This window comes from Lipotes vexillifer, unplaced genomic scaffold (genome assembly GCF_000442215.2).
Source record: "Lipotes vexillifer unplaced genomic scaffold, Lipotes_vexillifer_v1.1 scaffold1009, whole genome shotgun sequence".
Classification (NCBI taxonomy): domain Eukaryota; kingdom Metazoa; phylum Chordata; class Mammalia; order Artiodactyla; family Lipotidae; genus Lipotes; species Lipotes vexillifer.
The window spans coordinates 1,011,341-1,024,388 of record NW_006772405.1 but is presented as its reverse complement, the minus strand read 5'-3'; the positions used below and the strand labels follow the sequence as shown (position 1 = coordinate 1,024,388).

Genomic DNA, 13,048 nt, shown 5'->3' with positions numbered 1-13,048 from the left:
CCCCCCCCCCCCCCCCCCCCCCCCCCCGGGTCTTCCCCCTGCCTCTACTGCCTCTGGGCGCTCCCATCCATCAGGTGCGTGTTGCCGGGGAGATCTTCCTAAATAATGCACAGCTCGGTGGCAGGGGCGGCGGGGTGGGGGGGGCGGCGGGGGGAGGGGTGTCACTGCTCAGCTCAAAACCTCTCATGGCTCCTCACTGGCCACAGACTGTAACAAATACTCCCCGGCCTGGCGTGTAAAACTCTCAGAGATCTGATCCTCCCCAGCTCCCCGGCCTTATTTCCTCACTGGCCACCTCCTCATACTCCATAGATTACAGACAACCGGACTTCCTGACCTTTCCCAAAACTCTCTGTATCTGTTTATTTTGCCCTCCCCCCAACAAGCCAGGGGCCAGGATGCAGAAGCTGTATAACAAGCGATTGTGGAAGCTTGCCTGGGAGAACGGATGAATGAGCCCATCTGGAACGCCCTTAGACTGAGTGCTACCTTCTCCACAATGTATTCCCCAGGTCTTCCAGGGGAATTTGGCCTGTCTCCCTCTTCACTCTGTCCTTCCCTCTCAGCACCCAAGAGGGTTTCGCCATATTTTAGCCACACATGCTCGTGTCTGCCCCTGGGTGATGCTGGAAGGAGGCTGCCTGAGGTCACACTCTCTGTCCTATGCATCTCCGATCCCACAGCGCCTGGCACATCGCCACGCACAGAGCAGGGATTTGTATCACTGCCCTAGTGAACAGGGGAGCAGTGCTGGGACATCCAACAGGAAACAAGACCAGCCACCCTAACCCATACTTTCCCCCCGTGACTCTCGTCACAGTAAAATGGGGAAAGACGGTGAAAAGGAGGAAGCAGGAAGGAGGGAAAAGATCCTCGGAGTCAGCTCGACATGGTTTCAAACACCTGCCCCACCACCTCCCAGTTCATGTGACCAAGGCCAGGAGACTGTACCTTTGAACCTCATTTCCCTTTTATGCAAAATGGGAGTATTAAATATTCCATGTGAAATTCATCCATTCACATATTCATTCACGGCTTCATTACTTGTTAAATATGAGATTTAGGGCCAGCGACCTCTTTTCTGAGCCTCGGTTTGCACCTCTGTAAAATGAGGATATTATTAGCATCTACCTCACAGGACTTCCGTGAAGGTTAAGTGCATTCATGTCTATGAAGAGCTTAGCACTGCGCCTGGCACACAGTTAATGCTCAACAAACATGAACTGTCATTGGCAGTCATCACTTTGTGCCAAGTGCTGTAATGAGTTTGGAGGACTCAGCAGTGAACAAAACAGGCCTGTCACAGAGCCATCATGTGGCTTATAGTCCAAAAGAGGAAAGAGACAGAAATGAAGAAAACAAGCTAATGGCTAAAACAATTACCGACTGTGGTGAGTTCTGTGAAGGATGGTGAAAGCCAACAACACAGAGGGGGACCATCCTTAGATACAGAGCAGGGAAGGGCCATGCAGGATTGTTGTAAGGATAAAATAAATACTATTTGTAAACAATTGCACTCAAATAGGCTGTAATTGGAAAAGAATGTCTCTTGATTAGGAGGAGGAGGAAAAAAAATGGGTGTGAGGCTAAGGCATCTCTGATGGGGCTTGGGCTTCTCTTTGTTTCTGAAATGCTGCCTCCCAGGTCCCTTCTCCCTACACGTAAAGGGCCCAGGCTCTGTCTCTGCCCTTTGAAAGAGGAATTTATGGTCACTTGAGGTTCCTACGCCCTATAATCACAGGCAATTCTCCTTGTAGAACATCTCATGCTGACTGTGAAAATATCTAATTATACAGTTGCCTTAGATCATCCTTGGATGGGCAGGGTCCGGATGCCTGGGCTCTTTCTCCAGATTTCAAAAAGCAGGAACAGACCTCGGGCTGGCCCTGCCCCTGCACGCTGAGAGCAGCTTGCTGTGGGAAGATTGGCACTCGGTGGAGTGTGCTTCAGGTGCTTAAAATAGATCAACTGTGTCATTAGACTATTGCAAAGCAGTCCTTTCATCGGCCCTGCTGGTGCTGGCGAGGACAAGAGATAACAGCCCATGGAGAAAGACCTGTGCTTTGCACAAAATTAAGCAGATGCGAGGAAAAAGCTTTTGAAATGATACATGCAGTAGAGAGTGGAATTCTGCCAAAAGTGGGGGTGGGCCTGTGGCACGAGCACACAGCAGTAACCACAGCACAGGGGGCAATAAGACAGCGAAGTGGAGCCTGTGTGGACCTTCTGTCTCGATGGTGGTGCCCTCAGAAAAGAGGCTACGACTTCTGGGTTGCAGGGCACAACCCAGTAGCAAAGGATCATCCATACTCTCTTGGGGACACAAAACCAGAGTGTGGGGCTAACTCCCTACTGCTCCTTCAGGGCCCTCTCCCCAGCGTGTTTCAAGTCCTCCCACAATTCCTAGGCATGCTCCGCCCTGAACGCACTGCTCAGATACAGCCTAATCAGGGTTCTGCAGAGCAGTGCTATGACCAACTCCTGCCCCTGCAGCCTGGAATCACACTGTTTGGCAGCTCACATGGCTCTGATGCCTTCAACTGAACCTGAGAGCAACTCAGCTCTCCCCCAACCATTTACTCCAATGGCTGGTGCCACAGACGTTGGGAAGTGATGGCAGTTGAGGAAGGAAGAGTTCAGGCCATGTTTGGGAAGTAGGAATGACCAGATGTGGACACAGACTGAACACAGGAGAGTGAAGGAAAGGGAAATGCAGATGAGGGCTGCTTTCTGACCACTAACTTATGTTCCTGGGTAGATGGAGTTTCTAGCAATCAACTGGGACCACAGAGTAGAAGAAGGTTTTTTTTTCTTTTAAAAAGAATAAGTTTATTAAATTTTAGTTTGAATTTGAGGTGCCTTGGAATATCCAGGTGGGCAACTTAGCAAATGGTCATAAAAATGAAACTAAGAGAGATCTTCATAAAGAAAAAGAGAGTGGGTTTTTTTTTTTTTTTTGGCGGTACGCGGGCCTCTCACTGTTGTGGCCTCTCCCGTTGCCGAGCACAGGCTCCGGACGCGCAGGCTCAGCGGCCATGGGTCACGGGGCCAGCCGCTCCGCGGCATGTGGGATCTTCCCGGACCGGGGCACGACCCCGTGTCCCCTGCATCGGCAGGCAGACGCCCAGCCACTGCACCACCAGGGAAGCCCAACATTCATTTTCTTTCCCCCCTTATTTAATTAGTGAGAATTTTTTTTTTTTTTTGGCGGTACGCGGGCCTCTCACTGTTGTGGCCTCTCCCGTTGCCGAGCACAGGCTCCGGACGCGCAGGCTCAGCGGCCATGGGTCACGGGGCCAGCCGCTCCGCGGCATGTGGGATCTTCCCGGACCGGGGCACGAACTCACGTCCCCTGCATAGGCAGGCGGACTCTCAACCACTGAGCCACCAGGGAAGCCCGAGAGTGGGTTTTTTTAATTAATGAATTGATTCATCAAGTATCTTTTGAGCACTGACAATGTACTAGGCACTGTGCTTTGCCTTCTATGAATGATTTGCTATGCTGATTTCCTCCAGAGAAATGAAGAAAAATCTGCTCTCAAGTGAAGAAATTATGTTAGCATTATCCAATTTCTCACCTTTCTTTCTCACGCAGGAGACCCCCATCATAACAGAGGAGAGGTCTTGAGTAGCCATTTAGGGTCAATGTGTGACCTTTCAGTAATTATCCCTTAGCTGGGTGGGTGTATAAACTGACCTTACTGATATAGAGCTCATGCTGTTGACTAGATGTCCTCCACTGGAGCAGGCACGTCCCATATGTCACAACAATCTCTGGAACAGTCCAGCCTCCCAGGGTACCTTCCTTTGGCTGGAATAGGTACCCAGAGCTGGGACCAGTTATCCAGAACTGCTTTCCTTTGGTCTATGTCCCACCCCACTACTAAGAGATTCCCCTGGAAGTGAAACTGACCTCTAGGAGATGGGGGTAGGACATTGTTTGCCCAACTGTATCCAACAGGATATGATCTCACCCTCTGGGAATGGGTCAGCTGGGGAAATAAGGACACGAAGCAGGATTTTGCTCACTTCAAGAGTGCTTTACGGCATGGCATTGTTAATCAATTGCTAACTCCAGACAGGACTGTCTCCTATGATGAACAGATATGCTGCAGTTTCCTCAGATCTGTGTTTGATGTTATATGGATCATCTACTAGTCTAGGGTTAAAAAATTCAAATGCCCATATATAAAATAGATAAACAATAAGGATTTACTGTATAGCACAGGGAACCATACTCAATATCTTATAATAACTTACAATAGAAAAAAAAAGAAAAAAAATATATATACACGAATCACTTTGCTGTATACCTGAAACTAACACAATATTGTAAATCAATTATACTTCAATTCAAAATAAATTCAAATGCCTACAGTGGCAAGGTAACAGAAAAATATTAAGCTGTCCTTGTGCAATGTAATAGGAAGTGGTGGCAACTGTGGCTCTCTAGAGACCAGTACATGCCCCCCTGAACGCAGGCAATTCTACTTACTGTTGTCTGTCATGTAGGAACATAGAGGCAGGGATGCAAGGTCTTTCAACTGTTTTTAAAGAGAAGCTAGAAATCCCAATTTTGATTTCTGAGTGTTTGCAAATAATTCAAACTCACTGAAAAGCTGGTGTAGGGCAGATAAAACACATCTCATCATGCTGGCCACCAGCTGGCCCATTTTGGCAGACCTGTATGATCCACGAAAGCAAGGACCATGCCTGATATATTTACTGCTGTGTCTCCAGCAACATGCTTGGCACAGAGCTGGTGGTCAGTAAATATTTGTTGAGTGAACAAATGAAAAATCCAATTCTTATTATCCATGTTGGACGTTCCCAGGAAGTAGGTAGATTGAAAAACACTACCACGACGGTAAATTCCATTTCACTGTTGAAATGCTACAGTTGTGCATAATGACCAGAATAGGGGTAAGGTGGGGAGTGTGTTTTCTGCAGACAGACTGACTGTGGAACACTGAGTCAGCACGGTCCTCTTTTCTGGGCACCTCCTACGTGTGAACACTCCCCTTCAAGTTCTCAGGGGGAGGCTCCACCTCTGCTGGTCAGAGCTGGTAAAATGAGGGTTTAAACATCAAGACTAGGTAGATAACCAATTATCAGCATCCTACACTAGCCCTGGGGAGTGGCCGGTATTCAGGAAAACTGATCCACAGGGAAATATTTTCCTTGAGGAGTCATTTTCTTAACAAACACTATGTTACGGATTTAATTGTGTCCCCTCAAATTTGTATAGAGATGTCCTAAGCTCTAGTACTGCAGAATGTGACCTTATTTGGATATGTGGTCTTTACAGAGGTAATCAAGTTAAAATGATGTCATTAGGGTGGGCCCTCATCCAATAAGACTGGTGTCCTTATCAAAAGGGGAAATCTGGACACAGAGATATGCATAGACAGAAAATGAGTGTGAAGAGACAACAGAGGGAAGATGGCCACCCACAACCAAGGAGAGGGGCCTGGAGCAGATCCTTTCCTCATGGTCCTCAGAAGGAACCAAGCCTGCTGACACTTTGATTTTGGACTTTCAGCTCCAGAACTGTGAGACAATACATTTCTGTCATTTAAGCCACCCAGTTTGTAGTACTTTTGTTTTACTGCAGCTCTAGCAAACTAATATACACTATTTTTATTCGTTTTATAAACATTTGCTATATGCCAGGCACCATTTTAAGCAATTCACAACTCAACTTATTTATCCTTTATAACAACTTTGTGAGAGAGGCACTATTACTACACCCCCTGTGATTATCATTCGAGATGAGGATCAGAGGTACAGAGAAGGTAAGTGACTTGCCCAAGCACACACAGCAAGGAAAGGGCAGGGCTGGAAGGTGAACCCAGCTGTGCCCTTTAAAAACAATTTAACTGGCAAAACACCCAACAAGTAAGAGGTACTCACACACTTCTGTTGTTTTCTGTTCTTTACAATGGTACTGGCTAATGCTGGGTACTGGCCAGTTGTTGACATTCACGACACCAGATGTTATCTCAGCCAGATAAAGCTTTTGCCAGATAGGAGTGTTGGCTCTTCAGAACTGATATCACTTCCTTTATGCAACGCAAGTGCTCTTGAAATCACATTGTGATTTGCAGAGATGTGTTATGCTCATTTTGGACTGTTTTAACATTGTTCCTTACATTATTCCTCTAACCATCCCTTAGCCTTAAGTGGTCATTTGTCAACAAGTGCTCCATTCATTTGGGAAGCACTGTTTAAAAAAAAAAACTATTCTTACGAAGTATACAATCATCTCTGTTTCATCTGTTTTGCAAATTTAGAATTTCTTTAGAGAGCATCCTCCTGTGTTTGTGTTTACAATGGATCCTTTCCTCTAGGAATTCTTAGAGTTCCTGACCTGGGCAATGACAGTAGCAGAGGAAGGTCATCGTGCTCCTTGTGCTGGGTGTCTTCAATGCTGAAATCCCTTGCCTCCCCAGATCCACTCTGCTCCCTCTCTACCCTGGGAGGCTGACCATGGTGGGCCCATCAAGCCAGAGCCTTCCTTGCCCTCTGGCTCCTGGTTGGATCGGGTACCGTAGGAAATGCAAGGGAGGAAGGAGAGAGAGGTCAGGATATTTATTCCCCTGGTTCCTTCCTTGGGGGTGTTGCAATGAGCTGGCTGCCTTCCGGGAGCCAGAGGCCACAGCTCCTACCAGGCAGTCCCTCCCCTACAGCTTACTGGGTCTCTGGCTTCCTTTTTTTTGTTTTTCCTTTTCAGGTCTGGGGGCAGGTGTGGTAAGAGTGGTAATGGGTCGCTGTTACTAGCCTCCCAGTCTTGGGCCATCCTGGCTTCTCCTTGTTTGTTTCTCTACACCCTTCTCACACACTTGCAAAGACTCCTCCTGTTTCACTCCCCTCAAATTGCACATCTGTTCCCTGCCAGGACCCTAAGACACACTCCTCTTCTCTTTCACCCTATAACTCGATCAGGGGCAAGGCCATGCAGACTTTATTTTCTAAAGCATCTTTCCCCTTATTTCTATTCTTACAGCCACCCAAATCCTGGCCATCAGACCTTTTCTGAACTAGGCTAATTGCCTCTCATCTCGGATCTAACTTCCTGCCTTGCCCTTTTAGACTCATGCCATATACAATACCAGGTTAATCATCTTCCTGAAGGCTTCCTGAAAGCCATGGCTCTCTTATGTACAGAATCCAGCGCTGGCCACAATACCAGCAAAACAGGCTAATTTTCAACTAGAGGGTTTGGCTCTTATGACACCATCATTTCAGAACTTTGTTCTACTCAATGGCCAACTCAACTTAAGATTCAACTTCATTCCCTGAGACCCACCACCACTGAGTTTCTCCTGTTATTTCACTTAATCCCCACAACAACCCGACTGGCACTACTGCCAACATTTTATAATGATAAAAATTCAGGTTGAGACATGATCTATCCTGTCCAACATTACAGAGAGACTACATGACAGATCTTAAATTTGAACTCAGGAATCCATACCCCAAAGCTTGGGCTTTTACTGCCCCAGTGTGCTGTCTGCTATCCCATGACATCTTTGTGAGGGTTATATGACTCCTTAATGCTCTCTTCAACAAAACAAAGTCTACTTCAGAAAAGTAGCTTGTTGGCATGCCAATCCCTGATAACAACCAAGGAAGGGGCCATCAGAAGAAGCCAGTGAAATGAGGGAGCATGGTTCTTGGTACCACTGTACATGGTATGCAGGATGCTCTCCAACCTCAAGGATGAGCCATCGCTGGCTCTGTGCCTAGGAAAGCCACAGGCTTCAGGAGCTCTGGGAGTTCCAACCCAAGCAAAGCACAGCATTTTACGGCACACATAGTTGACTCTGGTGCTCAGGGCCTCTGATGCTCTGGGGTCAACTCAGTCTCCCCTGGCTTTGATTCCCAGGTCTTGGGAACTCCTGGGGCCAACAGGGAATGGGAGACACTGACAGGGAATAACCAAGGACTTACTGTCGCCTAAGAAAATGCACATTAGGTGGTGAGACCCTCATGGCCCTGGGGATTATGTGAGAGCAAGGGGTCTGGGGTCAGCTCTTTTCTTGCTCTGTAGGTTCAGGAAAATGAGACCCAGGGGTGAGTGTGTGATGACACAGACAAAGCTCTGAAGGAACAGGGCCAAGGTGCACAGAGGAGAACATCATCGGCGACTGTTAGCTGGACTGGGGCTGGGAAGGTAAGGAGGGGCCATCCTGGGTGAACAGGGGTGGTGGGCAGAGGGGCTGGTGCTGGTGGCAGGGAACTTTCCAGGAGGGAATGGAAGGAGGCAAACATGACAGGAACATGGAGACTGCAGAGGCACATGTGGATGAGGTTGGGCTGTGAGCAGGGCTGGGCCACAGGGGACCCTCCAGGCCTTGCTGAGGGGTTTCCTCTCGCATCTTAAGAGCAATGGGATCTGCATTTTCAGCGAAGTGTGATGCGGAGGGTGGATGAGGAGACTGGAGGGGGCTGGAGTAGGTGAAGGGAGACCAGTTAGGAGGCTGCCTCAGCAGGTTGGGAGTCAAATAACAGATCCTTGGAATTAGATCAGGTGTGCAGGGGGAAGGAAAGGTTGGACAGTAGACCCACCCCACAGAGGCCAAGGTACAAATGATGACTCTGTTTTCCCAGAAGCCCTTGGCCCAGGGGAGGTAGCATCTCAGTACTAGCCCTGGGTGTCCCATTCATGCCTTTGGTGTCTTGTTCTCTTTGCAAGGAGCCCTCCTCCCCTTTTCCTTACTGGCTCATAGGGCTGGAGCCCACCTGTTACATTCTGCCAGGTCTGGACCACCATCCCACTCTACATCTCCAAAATTACCCATTTCTCTCACAGCCCTGCTTTGTGGTGTGCTAAAGCTCAGCTAGAATTCAGAAGAAAGAATTCTGATGAAACTAAAATGTACTCTGAGGGGTCACTGACTGGGCACTCCCCTGTTTTTGCCATCTGAGACGTGTTTCTTATTAATAAAAAAAAAAATTTACAGGGGCTTCCTTGGTGGCGCAGTGGTTAAGAATCTGCCTGCCAATGCAAGGGACACAGGTTCGAGCCCTGGTCCGGGAAGATCCCACACGCCACACAGCAACTAAACCCGTGCGCCACAACTACTGAGCCTGTGCTCTAGAGCCCGCGAGCCACAACTACTGAAGCCCACGAGCCACAACTACTGAAAGCCCACGCACCTAGAGCCCATGCTCTGCAACAAGAGAAGCCACTGCAATGAGAGGCCCGTGCACCGCAACGAGGAGTGGCCCCTGCTCGCCGCAACTAGAGAGAGCCCGCACACAGCAGTGAAGACCCAGCGCAGCCAAAAATAATAAATAAATAATTTTTTTAAATATTTACATATACTTACAAAGCAATCTCTCACAATCCTGTTTAATCATCAAGATCACACTTCCACATTCCTTTCAATTTATGACAAAGATGTGACATCGGAGAGGTTGAGTGACCTGCTCGCTAATTTCATGAAGTCAACCATGACAAGAACCACAATGACTACTGCAGTGACAATGACAGCCTGGCCACCATCGCTAACATGATGCCAGCTATGTCCCGGTTACCACTCTCTGAACTTTACATGACACATGAACAATTATCTCCATTCCACTCTGAGGTAGGTCCCATCATTCCCATTTTGCAGATGAGACAACCATGCTGAGGAACACACAGTTAATAAGTGAAAATAGGAGAACTAGAACCTGGGCCCACCTGATTGCAGGGCCCACCTGATTGCAGGCCCCGAGCTATATCAACTCTTATGAGCTGTAAGACTGTAGCCAAGGCTCCTCTTCTCCAGATGAAGTGATTAGCAATGTAATCATAAGCACATGCTTTGCCCCCACCTCAATGGTGACATCTGAATGGTTGGTTAGGCATGGCACACACTGTCGAAAATGTTATGCATCCAAGTACGTTTCAAAATCCAACAATTAGCTGCACGACTTGAAGAAGTTATTGAACATTAGCTAAAAGGTTTCACCTGTAAAACTGGAGCAATAATGCCCATCTCACAGGTTGGATGTGAGAGTCTGGGTAGACGGTGCAGGTGAAATGCATAGCCCAGTGGCCGGTAGAGTGAGGACTCAGTAAGTGGAAGTGAAAGAAAAACCGAGTAACAGTTTCTCTTAGGTTCAATTTCAGGCATGAGGATTGAGTTAAGAATTTCACATCCTAAAGGGGAGAGCATTTTTGCTTACATCGGATCACTCCAAGGACCTCATGCCAACGTTCTGTCCCTGTGACCTTATGACCCTGTCACTCCTTCACTCCTGCAATGTCTGATTTCTACCCTCTCCTTTTGCAGACTCCCAGGGTGGGGAGGAACCTCAATGATGATGAAGCCCAGCCTCTAAGCCTGAGTGTGAGTTTCTCCAGTGTGCCCCCAGGCAGCCCTTTAGAGAAGCACTTCCTCTTAGGGAACCTCAGGGGCCCCCAAGACTGTCCAAGTCACTCTGTTTATTTTCCACTACTCCCAGAAAATAAACACACTCTCCCCACTTAGAAAAAGTATATGAGGCTGGAATGGCATTTTTGTTAGTCCTCTTCTTCTGCAGTATTCAATTCTATTGGTTGTTATTTGAAAATTTAAAAAAAGTAAAATCTGTTTCCTTCTCTCAGGAATACTCAGTGTTGCTAACGGGACGAGAGTTCCTTATGATTCCAAAGAGAGAAAAAGGCAGGGTCTGTTGCTTGTTACCTCATTTCTTAGTTCCTTGAAAAATAAATGAGCCATCTTTCTCTTCTGTCGTTTAGTGAGAAAGGACTCCCATAAAAAAATTTTTCCCCTAGAGACAGTGAGAAGCGACAGGCAGTTCACATCCTTACATGTCTGAGAGCACACAGATGCAAATATGTGGCCCATTAGGTGATCAGTTCTACCTAATTTTGCTCTTTTCCTGAGCCTGGTGTGAAGCCGTGGCCCTGTTCCAGATTGTCAAAATCAAGAGGCAAAATTCTTGGGCTGTAAGAGGCAGAGGGAGTCCAGCTACACTCGCCTGCTTAGCATAGCTATGTAATACACAAAGGAAGACAGCAGAGAGATGAGTCATACAAATACATAGTAAATAAATATATTTCATTTCCATCTCCCTGGCTTTCGCTTTGTTTTCCCCCCTTCCATGCCATAAGCCTTAAAATGGAGCGAGGGTGAGGAAACTGGGTTTGGTCTGGGCACAGCCTCAGATTTCTATGGCCTTGCTTCTCAGCTCTAGCTTTTTTAGAAGAAACTTGCAGATTCTTAGATTAGAAGGACCTCTAATTCAACCCTTCTCATTTCACAGATGAGCAATTTGGGATCCAGAGAGGAGATGGCAAAGTCATAGACCCAGGGAAGTGAATGTTCCTAGGGGTTCTCTGGTTCAACAACCCCACCTGCTGCTAAATAACCCAAACAAGCAAAGCTGGTCGGGAGGCAGGAGGGGGTACTTGAACACCGACCTCCTTCCAGGTGGCACCCATGCCACCCGCCCCAGCAGGTGCCCATGGTCAAAGGGACTATACTGAGGAGAAAAGGATTGGGCCTCGTATTTCTTACTGCATTTCTCAGCAGCTGAGGCTCAGCCCAGCAGCAAAATGTCTGGTGCTGGCTCTGCAAAGCAGTTGCTGCTTCTGGGATGTTAAGAGACCTTGGCTAAAGGACTTGTCTCTTTTCTCTCATTCTCATGATGGCTAAAGAGCCTGCAGGTGTGTGAAAAAAATCAGCCCTGTGTCCCTGGGGCTGCCTGCACACAAGAGCAGGATATTTCACAGTCTCCAGACCCAAAGGTGGCTTCCTGATGATTTGTTTATCAAACTGCTCGTTCCTATCCCACGGCCTGCCCACATCCACTCACCCACCCACCAGCCCGAGGCCAGCCTCCCTGCTCCTCCCGGCTCCAGGACAAGCAGGGCCTTCCTTGGCTTTCCAGCTGTGAGGCCAGAGGTCTCCTCAGAGCCCCCCCGAGTCAGACAATGGCCACACTACTGCTTCCGAGGCCTTGCCAGGCATTGCTAGAAGGAGACAAGCAGCCTTCCCCACACAGACAAGTGGCGCTGCCAATAAAACATGAGCACATCATCATGAAAAGCCGGAGCCACATCCCTGTGCCCAGGAGGGAGCACAGAAACGACCAAGGAGGAGTCTGGGGGCCATGTGTCCCCCCCGTGCCAGGCTTCCTTCCTCCTTCCAGGCAGCCCCAGCGCCGGCTCCTGCACCTCCCGCCCCCACCCTGTTCCCATGGCAAAGAAGAGGAGGACCCACTTACTGCTCGTGTTCATGGTGATGCCTTTGCACTGGGTCTTTCAATACGGAGACTCCAGATGCTTTTTAAATCTTGCGATCTTCCGACCTCACTCATCACCTGGGGGTGAAAAGGGCAGTCCAGTGTCAGCTCTGTAACCTCAGGTGCTCTCTCTCTTTCTGCTGTCCCCCTCTCAGTCTGGGCTGTAGCCCCTGGCCTTGAAGGCGAGGGGGCTAATAGGCGCAGGTGAGAGCAGCAAGGAGGAGGAGGCAGAGAGGACGCGGGCGCCGGGTCCGTCCGCTCCTGGGACCCGACTGCCGGGCAGAAGCAGGGCTGGCAGCGCCTGCTCGCGCGCACCCCGACTATTGCAGCCCGGCGGCTCGGGAGCCCAAAGGGGGTGTGGACCACAGGGAGGCAGGGCGGGGGCAGCGCGCGGGGCTCCGGGCTCCGCTGGGCAGGGCGTCCCCACCCGGGCGCCGCGAGCAGCGACCCGCCCCAGGACCCACCTCTCGGCCAGCGTCGGGAGCCAGAGGCCCCTGCCCGGGCCCCTGCGACCGGTTCATGAATCCTGGTCCTCGTCTGGGGTCTCGAATTCCAAGGCGAGCAAAGCGAAATAGGAGAGCTCGACATCCATGATGCCGGCTCTCGGGGTGGCTGCGCAGGGGGCGCGGCCGCTCGCTGCTGCCACCTGCTGGACGCGTCGGCGCGTGTCCAGGCCCCGCCCCGCCCGGGCTTCTCCCTGGGTGCTGGGCTGTGAAGGGGGACGGATGGGACCCTGTGTCCTGCGGCCAACAAGGGGGTGCTTGAGCGCTGTTTCCCTCCCTTGATTCTGGGGTCTAAGGACTAG

The 13,048-nt window shown here is 49.4% G+C and overlaps 1 protein-coding gene across 1 annotated transcript in view; it reads right to left on the bottom strand.

Moving 5' to 3' along the window:
* Positions 1 to 12,846, bottom strand: part of ABLIM3 (actin binding LIM protein family member 3) — a 142,317-nt gene extending 129,471 nt beyond the window's left edge. The window contains exons 1-2 of the mRNA XM_007447491.1: positions 12,708 to 12,846; positions 12,226 to 12,321 (exon numbers count right to left, since the gene is read on the bottom strand). Coding sequence (XP_007447553.1) covers positions 12,226 to 12,238 — 13 coding nt within the window. The 5' untranslated portion in view covers positions 12,239 to 12,321; positions 12,708 to 12,846. The remainder of the gene's footprint in view (positions 1 to 12,225; positions 12,322 to 12,707) is intronic.
* Between the last annotated feature and the right edge of the window lie 202 nt (positions 12,847 to 13,048).